The sequence below is a fragment of the Podarcis filfolensis genome (assembly GCF_964270895.1).
Source record: "Podarcis filfolensis genome assembly, chromosome: 12".
In the NCBI taxonomy this organism is placed as follows: Eukaryota; Metazoa; Chordata; class Lepidosauria; order Squamata; family Lacertidae; genus Podarcis; species Podarcis filfolensis.
The window spans coordinates 44,648,852-44,661,694 of NC_139614.1; the positions used below are offsets into that span (position 1 = coordinate 44,648,852).

General features: G+C 41.3%; 1 protein-coding gene across 7 annotated transcripts in view; it reads left to right on the forward strand.

The window, feature by feature from the left end:
• The window catches only part of DIP2C (disco interacting protein 2 homolog C), a 290,921-nt gene that overhangs the window by 219,780 nt on the left and 58,298 nt on the right, over positions 1-12,843 (forward strand). For 4 of the 7 annotated variants that reach the window (XM_083579223.1, XM_083579224.1, XM_083579227.1 and 1 more), the window contains 7 exons: positions 3,338-3,415; positions 5,120-5,243; positions 5,621-5,730; positions 6,480-6,582; positions 7,510-7,574; positions 11,092-11,185; positions 12,050-12,169. In XM_083579223.1, the coding sequence (XP_083435349.1) occupies positions 3,338-3,415; positions 5,120-5,243; positions 5,621-5,730; positions 6,480-6,582; positions 7,510-7,574; positions 11,092-11,185; positions 12,050-12,169 (694 nt within the window). The remainder of the gene's footprint in view (positions 1-3,337; positions 3,416-5,119; positions 5,244-5,620; positions 5,731-6,479; positions 6,583-7,509; positions 7,575-11,091; positions 11,186-12,049; positions 12,170-12,843) is intronic. The other 3 variants (XM_083579226.1, XM_083579225.1, XM_083579229.1) reach the window with 1 other exon arrangement.

The following is a 12,843-nucleotide window of genomic DNA, read 5'->3' on the forward strand; positions in this document are numbered from 1 at the left end:
ACTGCTTTGGAAACGGATATCGCTCTGTCACAAAAAATAATGAAAAAGGGAACTTGAGGTAATTGTGTATTTTGATATAGGAAAATACAAAAGCAACTTACCTTAGACTCTGGTTTTGACAACAAATTGAAGTTTTTAGTTGTAGTAATCCGTGTGATTGGTTATTGCCTGAACTTGTTTATATACAGCAGGAGCTGGTAAAAATTGCACTTCACCCCAGGAAAAAGGTCCTGTCGTTAGTCAATTGCAGATTTCTTTCTGACTTTGATTGGAGGCTTATCATACCCAAAGACTCAGCTACTCTTTAGTTGTTTTCAATTATTGGACCTCTCTGTAGCATTCCTTCAGCAAATGGAGCCTTGCGCATTTTGGAGGTTGCACATAAAATATAGAATTGCAAATAGAATAAATATGGCAGGCAGGCTCTGCATGGATGGTGGACTGATGCAACAGTGTAGTGACAGAAGGCACTAGGTAGGGAGGTAGATAGGTAGATAGACAGCATGACTTGAAGTGAGTGAAATGTGTGGAAAATCTCACGTGGGCTTGACCAATGTGAACTCTGTTTAATTCTTCTCTTGTGCCTTTAGGGATTAATTGTGCTTGAAGGAAAGGTTTGCACAATGTAGTGATTTTGTTGTGTTGGGTAGCAGGAAAATAGGCAAGAACGAAGCAAGGCTTTTAGAAGCAACTCTCCTTTAATGCTACATAGTATGTTAATGTCTCAGATAGCTTGCACTGATGAGCCACTAAAGCAAGAATGCTACAGGAGCTCAAGAGGTTCAACAAGCACTATGTCCCTTTGGCATACATAACAGGTTTCATGCCAATTGTATGGAACTCCTCTTCCAACAACGGTGTCTGTATACTAATGAGACGCCTTCCCTATGCACAAACACCCGAGGTGGGGAATGTGGCCAAGTGTATGAGCTGTAGCTCACATGGTTGGCAAAAGCCAATTTCAGCTTTTCTTCCCTGTTTCCCAATGCCTTTGCCACATCTTTCTTTATCTTGGGCTGTGTACACATTGCCATTTACTCCAGCTCCAGTTTCTACTGCTTGTATTTTAATCTGGAGTACGCTTGATGTTAGCCACAATCCATATGTACCCTGTAATTTCTTGAGAAATGTTCATTTTTCATAAGTTTTCCCCTCAGATCGGTTGCCATCTAATTTGAAAACACAAGCCGTGGTTAAGCTGAGGCTAGTACAGTTCCAGCTGCCACTGTGCATGAACAAATAACAGCGTATGCACAGATGGCAGCTTCCTTGAACAGGAGCTTAGGGTAGGGTGGAGGGTGTACAATCCAGGGAAAAAATCAGATAATCAGGTGAAGACACTCCCATGCTCTTTCTGGTGTGTATGGCAAGTGCAAATGCTACTTGAAACGCAGTAATTTAGTCTTTGGCTCCTGTAGTCCTCTTGACTTAGGCTTTCTGCTTCCCTCCTTGTATCTGCTTGCTTCCTCATCTTCTCATAGTTCTCCAGATGTCCCTACAAGATCACCTTCTTTTCCCTGGGCCTCTGCTTTGTCCTTACCTCTTTTCCCACGCTACCCATTTTGCCTTAATACATTTCCTGTTGAATTTCTTGGCGTAGTCGGAGTCTGGTCCACAGTGTTTTTACAATGGATGAATTTTACCCGTTTGTTGGTTTTGCCAAGAAACCAGTTCCTTTTAGGAGAGGGGTAGGGAGATGTGGCTAGACTTCCAACTCCCATCTGACCCAGCCAGCAGGGCCAGTGGTTAGTGATGACAGGAGTCTGCAGTCCAACAATATCTGGAGACCCATAGGTCCCGTCCCCCCATTACTTTAGAATAATAGAAAATCTCTTAGGCCCCACTGCATGTGAGTGAGTTAAACTGAGGACACAGACTATTCAGTTGCTTTGAAATCTGTTAATTCAGCTGATTCATTAGTATGTTTGCTGGTATGTTCTGTGTGTTGGCACAAAGGCACACAAACCATCTTACGGTTTTCTTCAGTGTGTTGTTCACTTTCTGATGGAAAAGGATCCAAGGAAGGCCCCAGAGCTCCTGAGCAGAATTTATGAAAAACCTGAGTCACACGAACATGACACAAATATATATATTTTAGATGATAAATCTACATAGTATGTGGGGCTCTCCTTTTCCTTCATCTTCTCCTTCTATGTAGGGATACTTGTGTCTGTGTAGTGTCAACCTGTATTTTTCATCTGTAATCCCAAGTCTTCTGAAGATGAGGTACAACAAATCTTCTTACTGGTTTGTATTCACTAGAGTTGCTCTTCTTCTCTTACTCTGTTTTCCCTCCCGCTCTGAGTCTGGTAGGCACTGCAAATTCACAGCATTTCTTGACTTTCAGGAAAGTCAATGACAAATGACTCTAGTGTAGTTGGCCAGTGGTTGGCATAAACTCCCGTGTATGTCCGGGATCTTCCATGAGCTTCCATGGGCTCTGTTGACAAAAGTGATGGAGAGGACATGATTGTGGGAAAAGTCACTTTGCCTTTTTGGTTGTTAAACCTGGCTATGAACAGAGTGGCTATTAGAGTGTCTGGATATCTGCACTGAAAGGTCTTCAGTGCAAATAACACCATTAAACTCTGGTGGTAGTTACTGTTCCAAATGAGCCTTAATGGAGATTTGTATCTGTAGCATCTGTTGAGAGCCCATATATGCTAGATTGCCCAAAGTGGATATTGTGGGTCATGTGCAAATGGAAACAATTCCATTTGGGCCCGACACTGAGCTTTGTGCCCAAGTGGCAGATTGACCGAAAGGCCCAAGTGATTAAAGCTGGGTTTAACAGTAGCTTGATCCCTGCTTTGAAACGGACTTCGGGCGCTTGGTATGAACCTAAAGTCATATATTTTAACTTGCCTTGGAATAAGTCAGAAAACAAATCATAGTAGGTTTGTGAGAACATGTCAGTCTTGGACCATTATTAATCAAAATTTGAGTGCCTAATCTGGGTCTTAATAACCACTGATGTGGCTTGTAAATGATGACACTGGCAACTAGGTTTAATTACATTGAACTACATTTTCTGGAAATAACGAAAGGGGGGAAAGTTAGTGGTAGGCTGAAAGCATCGATCACAGGATAATACAGGATTCATTTTCAGCATATCTGCATAATTTATTAATATATGTATATATGCTACATATTAGCGTATTGATATATTATTAATATTAATATATGCCTTTGTTAACACCTTTTAAACTTTTGTAAATTTGCCAGAGCCTGGCTAGTTCAGATATTCCTTGGGCTAATGATAGCGCAGCATGCAGAGAGTTATTCCCCAAAATGGCATGATTTCATCCTCTTGTCTCTTTCTATTTATCTTAACAAGGGGACTCCTCCTTCTGTCTGGATTTTCATAGAAGCCAAACCAAATGAGAGCTCATTTCTGAAGACTTTTCTTGCAAAAGTATGTCTTTAACTTTGCCAAGCTGGAAATAAATCTCTTAATAATTATTGTAACAAACAGAAAATGCGAATAAATAAAATTGACAACTTGTTGGATGTCTGAACTTTGAAAAGGTTATACAAATCTATTATATACCAGTTTCTCATCCACCATGCCATTCAAAAAATCAGCATACGCAAACCCATCTTTGTAACAAAACATTTTCTCAAACCTGGGTATGAAAATACTGGTGTTAAGCTTTGGGGCGTGATGCATGTCGTTACCTCGGTTTGATTGCTTTTTTTATTCGGCGTAACGATACATTAAAAAACAAAAAGACGCTTGAATTGGACCTATTGTGGAAAACACAGATCTATGTCTAAAAGCTTTACTTTTTATGTACGACTTTTCTCAATAGCCTCAAAGTTTCCCCTTTTGTCTTGTTTGCTTCAGTTCCCCAATGCATAATTTCTTTGTTTTGTTTTCGAGAACATCATGATATTTAGTTTGCACTGCAAAATTCTCTATTCTGTTTTCAATTCCTTCTCTGCCTAGAGAACTATTGCTTTTTAATATATATTTATATATATATGGTGTTTGGTTGTTGGCTGGTACGACTTCAACAGATGCATGGGGTATATCCAGGAACTTCATATGCACATTTTGGGTTGCTTTTACTATGTTGACTGCCTGCGCGCATTGAAACACGGAAGCCTTGAGGGAGCACTAGTTTGTAACCATTGTAACTATCCTTTGGTACTAGTTTCCCCCCAAGATATAAGCGGTGTATGATCAAAGACAGAAGAAGTGGGGAGAAAAGGGGAAGCATGCAGTGGCTGTTAGGTTTATTTTTTACGTGGGGTTATGTAAACTCCAATTCCACCCCCATCCCACTCCCCCAAAAAAATCCATTGTGGAAATTGTGCCTTGTGTGAATTACGTACATAAAAGCTGAAGAAGGCCAAGGGTCCCTCTATTCTAGCCATCTGGTTCCAGCAATGACCAGCCAGGTTCCTCTGAAAAAAACCACAAGCAGAGCATGAAGGCGACAACCCTCCACCATTGTTTATTCCCAGCATCTCTGTACACAGACGTTTTGTGGCTGACAGGCATTTCCACCATGAATTTTTTCTCACCCCTCCCCTCTTATTTTAAAGACGTCATGGCCAGCGGCCATCGCCACATCCTCCGGCAGCGAATGTCATGTATTGTGCTTTCGCTTGCCTGATTCGAATTTGCTGCTGGATCAGTTTTGATTTGGGTGGTCCCAAGTTCTCACAATATGGGAGACGGAGGAAAATCTGCCTTACCTGCTAAGTAGACAGGAAAGCGACCTTGCTAATAATACCTGTGCATGATTATGCTGCCTGAACCCGGTTGTGCCATTCTCCTTCCCTGCCACGAGCTTCTGCAAGGTTCACAAAAAAACTGTCCCGAAGCCTTAGCCCTAAGTGCTAGAAATGTTGTGGTCCTCCAGATTTGTTTCTTGAAGTAAGGTGAGATTTCTCGGGATGCGGCATCCTTAGCCCTTGTCATAGAAATGCAGATGCGCGGAACGCAAAGAGGCCTGCTCAGACTGTTGCGGTAGATGTCTTTTCAAAAGCGTTTGGTTGGCTAGGTAAAGCAAATGCCTTTTGCATAAATGTGTTCTGAAGCAGCCTTTTCCATTACTGCTCTTGCAGTGATTTACTTCCGTGGTTTCTTTCTCGCTTTGTCTTCAACCAGGACGCAGGAAGCCAGCAGATAGGCTTCTTGCTCGGAAGCTGTGGTGTGACGGTGGCCTTGACTAGCGATGCATGCCATAAAGGACTGCCTAAGAGCCCTACAGGGGAAATACCACAATTTAAAGGTAGGCTCGCTCTTGCTAAGTCACAGTACTGTACGCCTGATTGCATGTACACCGCATAGTGAAGAAGAGGAAGTGTAGAGAGCTGCATTGATTTTCAGGCAACAGACAGAATAAAAGGCCTAGGTGGTGTTTCTTCTCCCAGCAGCTCCAACTAGCATGGCTAATGGGCAGGAATGTCCAACAACATCTGGGGGGGCCACAGATTCCCCATCCCTGTGCTAGATGAGCTAGTTTTCATACCACATGTTTTGATATGGTATAAGGGTGCTTCATTTTAACCATTTTTATTAAGTACCATTATTTTTTAAAAAACCCATTATGGTCAATTCATGCTTTTAAAAATAAAATAAAAGCAACACTTTGTGTTTACTTCTAAGGCTGGCCAAAGCTGCTATGGTTTGTCACAGAATCGAAACACCTATCGAAACCTCCTCGAGACTGGTTCCCACATATCAAAGATGCAAACAATGACACAGCTTACATTGAGGTGAGTCCAGGTCTTTGGAGAGCTACTAAAAGTCAGTGCAGACAAGATGGGCCTACATGTTATAAATCGCCTTCCTGTATTCCTAGAATTTCAGATTGAAGAGCTCCAGGGATCTGGTGTGATCAATTAAACACTCAGACTCATTCCTGCCATTACAGCCAGTTCAAACCTGAGAACGTATTGATATGAGGAAGGGTTTTGTAATGGCTTTGTCTGGCTCTTGAGGGAGTGGGGATAATGGAGGGCTGGAGACTTGTAGAGAATTTGCAGAATATGTGAATGAAGAAACAGGGAGCTGGCAGAGGAAGTTTGAAATCTTGGTGGCTGAATACTGGTTGATTAATCATTTTTAACTGGGGGTGGCGTGGGGCATATCATTTGTTTGCTGAGTTAGTGTTGCAGGGCCACTGACTTTCTCCTGCACTGAGTGAACAGGGTGGGAACAGAGGCTCTGGCAAAGCTACACACATCAGCCATCCATTCCCCCCAGGCAAATAGCAGAAAGCAGTTGTAGTTCACAGAAGGAGAGCCCTTTTTGTTGTCTCATGCACACAGGCACATCCCTCCCCAACATATCTTGGCTAGCATGATGAAAATGGCGGACACGCATAATCCACAGAGGCCCTTAGGATTTGGGCCTTGTAGTCTGGATGGAGCCGTCCTCCAGGCTACTTTCAGATGCCCATCCCTTTAGGTCCTTGAGTTTTTGTGGTTCCCTGAATCTTGATGAGAAAAAATTTCTCTTGCAGTACAAAACATGCAAAGATGGAAGTGTTCTCGGGGTTACTGTGACGAGAATCGCACTTCTGACCCATTGCCAAGCTCTTACACAGGCATGTGGATACACAGAAGGTATTTCAGCATTGTCTCTTAATTCCTGAAACATTTTTTTTCATGGTTCTGTGCAACTGGCATAATAGTTCTTGAAGATGATAATGACAAAGCCCCACTCTCCTCTGCCCTAGCAGTGATTGGATTGGCTCAGACTAAGCCATCTTCCCCCACCAACCATGGGAGAAATAATTCATTCTATTTCTTGGTTAATCTGATTTGGGTTCCAAGATCTCCTGCCATTGTAGTAGCCCTTGAGGAAGCCGTATTTCCTAGGGGCTACATAGGGCTAGAGGTGGGGGTGGGGAAGAGCTCTCCCTCACACTTGTTGACACTATAACAGCAACACCATCCAGGTAAGTTGGTGGAAGGGAAAGGGTTTTGAAAGGTGATGAGTGAGAGAGTGAGCGCTTGGGGTTGGCTAGCTGGGAGAACTGATGGAGTGGGGATACCATTTCTGCTTTAGATTAAAATCCTAGTTGGAGAAGAATTCCATGGGTTGTGGTGCTTGTCTCGCATTAAGGTGAACATTACTAGCCTCTTGAAATTTGTATTTCCCAGTTCCAAAATGCAAGTCTTGGTGGCATCTCAGTTGTCTTTAATTTTTAATATTCTGTTCTTACTGCTTTGTTTTCAACATCGTCCCACTCCCCAACCTTTTAGAATATGGCTTGTTTTGAAGTGAACCATTGGTTATGACATGCAATGCAAATGAAAACCTGAGTGGGAGGGGAAAGAAGAAATGGTCTGGCCAAGAGCAATCAGTCAGTAACGATTTATCTCAAATGGTTCTGCAGCTCATCTGGTGGCAATTTTTTTAGCATCAACCTTTTATTACAATTACTTCTTAAAGCGGGCTGTTTTTTTTTTTGCTTTTTTGTTTTTTGCAGACTGTGCTACGCACTCAGTAACTAACTTTGTTTTGTTGTTGTTTTTTTGGTCACGCAGCCGAAACCATTGTGAACGTATTAGATTTCAAGAAAGATGTAGGATTATGGCATGGGATTCTTACGGTAAGATAGCTGCTCATTAAAGTAATGGTTTAAAAATGAGAACGGAGTGTTTTACATTTCCATCGGAAGTCAGAGCTTTCTGAATGTTTACCTTCTGATGCTAGATGGATTTTTGAAACATTAGGAAACTTGGTAGATGCAGAAATCATTGTTGGCAAGAAGAGTGAACCAAAGACCTTCTGAATCCACAACTCTCTCCAGTGGTGGACAGCCTGGGAAGTTCCATCTCTTCTTGTTCTTCACATGTGGTCTTTGAAGATGCACTGCCTCTGAACGTGAAGGTTCTAAAAGGAAAAAGAACAGAACTTTCTTTGACTCACCCTTGAGCCTAGAATACTTACAAAGCCAGCTTGAGGTTTTATATTTGTATTCATAAGAGAAGGAGACAAGAGAGAGGCCAGAATAATGATTGAAGTAATAACAGCAGACAGTAATTCAGTTCCATAAGTATTATTTTTGGGGTTGGGCTCTGGTGAACCTTCATCTAAGAATCAAAAGCGAAAAACTCTGGCAGGTCTGTTCAATGCAATGCAGCAAATATTTTGATTTCCAGCTCCACCCTTGGTTGACTTCCAGCTGTGGGGTGCTCCATGCTGAGGAAGGTGTGTGTGAATGAGAACTTTTCCTTCCTTATATGTGGAACCCCTAATAATTGGAAGCGTGATGAGAGTTGCTTTCAAACATCTACAGGGAATTAAAAGGCAGAATGCATGATATTATAGCTGGTGGCTCTTCTGAAGGGAACAAAATTAGAAATGTCAAAGAAGGGGATTTCCTAATAGGGCAAAGATGGCCACCTGCTGTCCAGGTCTTCTGAGCACTTGTCTCTAGAGGTCTCAAGGCTCTTCCTGTGTAATAGTTTGTAGCCACTGAAGTTAATGCATATTTCTTGTGTATGATCATAGGAGCAAGGGCTTGATTCAAGACATTTGCTTTTTCTATAAGGTCATCATAGAACTTCGTTGTAAAAAAAAAAAATGTTCATATGAGCAGAATGTGGATAACCAAAGTGTTGATAGTCAAAGTGTTGGTGCTGACCTTTAAAGCCCTAAACGGCCTCAGCCCAGTATACCTGAAAGAGCATCTGTACCCCGCTCGTTCAGCCTGGACACTGAAGTCCTCCTCCGAGGGTGTTCTGCTGGTTCCCTCACTGCGAGAAGCAAGGTTACAGGGAACCAGGCAGAGGGCCTTCTCGGTAGTGGTGCCCTCCCTGTGGAACACCCTTCCTTCAGATGTCAAGGAAATAAACAACTATCTGACTTTTAGAAGACATCTGAAGGCAGCCCTGTATCAGGAAGTTTTTAATGTTTGATGTTTTAGAGTGGCTGGGGAAACTCAGCCAGATGGGCGGGGTATAACTAATAAAATTATCATCATCATGATGTTGATATTATAAAATATTAAACATAGTTGAGATTTTTTTTATTGGTTTGTTTCGGTTTTCAAAACACCAAAAAGACAAGATTACAAACTGCACGTCCTGCAGACTTTGGTTTTCTGCTCAGTTTGAAAAATCCCAATGATTTAATATGCCTGGGCTAATGGTAATATAATTGGCTCTGCTGCTCAATTAAAAGAAAGGATCAAGAAAGTGGAGGAATGACTGTAATGTTAAATAGTTTACAGATAGTAATGTTGAACTATTATGATTCTAATTCATCACCATCATTTATTATTTATACCCCACCCATCTGGCTGAGTTTCCCCAGCCTTTCAAACTTGGGTGTCCAGTTGTTGTTGCACTACAACTCCCATCATGCTCACCTAGGCAGACCAGGAACATGGGAGTTGTAGTCCAACAACAGCTGGACACCCAAGTTTCAGAAACACCATTCTATTTCTTGAGAGTCTGTGTAAGCAAAGTAGTGAGCAAAGTTTTTTGTTGAAATGGTTTCAGAAGTTGTGCTATATCTGTACCACATTTTCTTGAATACATTTGTAATAGCCAAAATGTGATGCTAAGAGTTTACTAACATTGTTGCAGTTCTCCAGCCAGTTTTCTCTTATTTCTGGGGTTAATATCTATATTTTTAATTTTCTACGGAGTCATTTATTTTTATACATATTGGCTGATTTCCAGCCCAGTCATATAGCGGGACAGTCTCTCTCCACTCCACCCGCCAGGCAATGAAACATGTTAGCTTATTTTAAACAGTTTTCTTTGCATTCCTATTTTAAGCCTCTCAGACGACCTTTTGAGGTTATTGGGGCAAACGTACTGTGTAACTTATTTTTAGGAAGGATTAACTACCTCTTTTGGAGTTCCTAGAGATGTCAAAGCCTGGGGAAAAACCCAGAAAGATTGGGGCTGGGGTGGGGAATCAGTTTTCCCCTCCCCTGAGGCCTCTCGTTTCTTTTCCCCCAGTTGTTAAACTCGGCATATAGGGAAAATTAAAGGGAGGAACAAAAAACCCTATTGTGAGCTATTTCTTCTTTTGAAATAATAAAAATGCTTTAAAGGCAGGATTTCAAAATACTGTTTTTGTCAAAGTTTACTCCCCGCAAATGACAATGTAGGACAGTCTGCAGTATTAGGAAATTACTGCCCATCTCACTGTAGAAAAACACAACTCCAAATCCAATTCTGTGTGAAGTTATGTGTATTAGATTTTACATTCTTTAAGTAGAAAATTGGCTTAGAACTGATAAAAAAACAAGACTGTGTACAGTATATTGAAATTTCCCTCACAAAATTTTGTTCAGTTCCTGAAAAATACCTGCCTTCTTCCCAACAGCTTCAGGATTTCAGGAAAATTTATACTCAATCTTCAATTAGCTGATAAAGGTTTCTCTCTAGTTTCTCTGCCTTTTACTTGATGTGAATAGCGTATCTTGCCCTCATCACTCAGTTGATCATTCCAAAGCTTTAAATCACTATTCAAAAGCCATAAACATAACTTAATTTAGGGCCACACAGGCCTGAATGTTGTTTAATTACTGAACACTTGACTTGCACCTGCATGTGTGAATTGGTTCCATTCAGAATCCTTTAGGTTTTAGGAGATCTTGGAGGCTATAAAAGTTTCGGTCTCTGATGTTCTGTTCCACAACAGCTCTTTCACCCTGCAAGTTATCACCTACAATCAATTGCTAAGCGATGAGCAAACAAGTCCCTTAGTCTGTAGTGACTTTATTTACTTCGCAATTCTGTAAAAGGGTTTGACAATGAGAACTGCTTTAGAAATGCGCCATTCGTCATTTTTGGTTCATATATGGAGATCAAGGCTGGATCTAGACATGTCAAATTCAGTTAAACATGTTGTAAACTCATACAGGGAAATCCAGGGGGGAAAATGGGACCCCACAGCGCCATCTGGTGTCACAGTGTTATATTGCATATACCTCACATATAAAGTGCTTTTTCTTTACCAATCTAGCTGAGTCCCTAGTCTTAGACCCTTTTAGATAGGTAACCAAAAATATGTAGCACTTACAACAGAGTTGGGACTTGTTTTAACAAAGAGTTGTGTTTTGTTTCATTACCGCTGAAACCTGTGTTCCCTTCACTTAATTTCAGAGTGTTATGAACATGATGCATGTCATAAGCATCCCCTATTCCTTAATGAAAGTGAACCCACTTTCGTGGATACAGAAGGTCTGCCAGTACAAAGGTAAGGGCTGCGTACCTGTGCACGCATATCCATTCACACACAGACCCGCAGGTGCTTTGAGAGGATGGAAGTTAAGCAGCATATAAAGTTGTAAAACACGGATAGAGTATCTGTGACCCTTCCCATCATCTCTGACCCTTGGCTATCGGCAGAGGTGCAGTTTCCCCATCCCTGGTCTAAAACAAAATGGTGGTGATGTTGGAATAGCAATTGCACACACCGGTAAATTAATTTGTTTCTGTAGCTTTAAATCAGTGAGTAGGTGTAATAGCAAGGATCATTTGGGGGACACACCTCTTGCCGCATCTGGAAAGCCACTGGAGTTTATTTCAGCTTGTGTATTAAAAAGATAAGCAGCCAGTTCAGTAGTGAGTTCATTCTGTTAGAAGCCTGGCTTGATCTTCTCTGTTGTTGCATGTCTGATGGCTCTGCCAGAGGGCTCTGCTTAAACAGGGTCCTCCCCAGTCTATACTGCTACAGTTGTGCTAGGCTTCCCTGTTTCTAGTCGGTGAAGTTTGCCAAGCCTTTGCCTTCCAGGATTCCACCTGCTTTATTCAGCCACTTCTGTAACAGGTGAAGCCTAGAACCCCGGCAACCTTTCTGTGCCTGTAACAGAATTCCTTTGTGGCTTGTCTTGAAGGGCCATAAAATACGAAGGTCAAATTGAGATCTCGGAAGTTTCCTATCCCTGGTATATGTGATAGGTCAAAGTAAATACATCATCTTTGGTATCTTCTGGTTGTTTTGCCATTGTTTTCATCGAAAGCAGTTTCTGCTACGCTTGGACAAGTTTTGAACTTCATATTCCCAAATCTTCTTTCCTCTTTTCCTCTCTGTTTCTCCTCCCCCTTTCCTGGTCCCCAGCGAAAGTTGCCTGTGTGAAATCCAGGGATATGCACTGGGCATTAGTAGCGCATAGAGATCAACGAGATATCAACCTCTCCTCCCTCCGTATGCTAATAGTTGCTGATGGCGCCAATCCATGTAAGTAATGGCTGTGGAACAAAAGCAATTCCCCCCCCCTTCCTTTTTTTTGAATGTTATTTTGTATTGTTTTTATGCATCCTATGTTTTCTTTTGCGTGCATGAGCAGCATAAAAATAAGAAATAAATATAAAAGTTAAAGGTTTATGACTGGGCGTTCTCTGACATACAAGCCACTGACTTTGACCGGTTGGTGGCTTCCTCAGATATTTGTTACTTGTGTAATAATAATAATTTCTTCTGTCATGAATAGCAAAAAAAAAAAAAAGGTTAATGAACATTTTGAGGTTTGCCACAAAGTGTTTTCAGGAGCTAATTCATTTTGGATTGTGTGTGTGTGTGTGTGAGGTTTGTGTTTTGGTTTCTTTTCTTTAGCAAATCCTGGAGCAAACCTGATATTCCATAGAAGCAAGTCCAATTATAAGTGACATGACAACTTGTTATGTAAAGGCTGAATCAAATTTATCCTTAAGCAGTACAAAAGAACAGAAGGTTTCTCCACAAAACATTTGAAACTTAGGGGAAACTATTTTATGTTCATACTTGGGCAGACAGATCAAAGTACAAAATAAATAGAATTTTTTTTATCACGTATGAAGGGTGTGCTATGTGCTATCAGTAGTAGCCAATTCCTCTTTCTGCTCTTAACTTCCATCTACCTAATTGTATTTTAG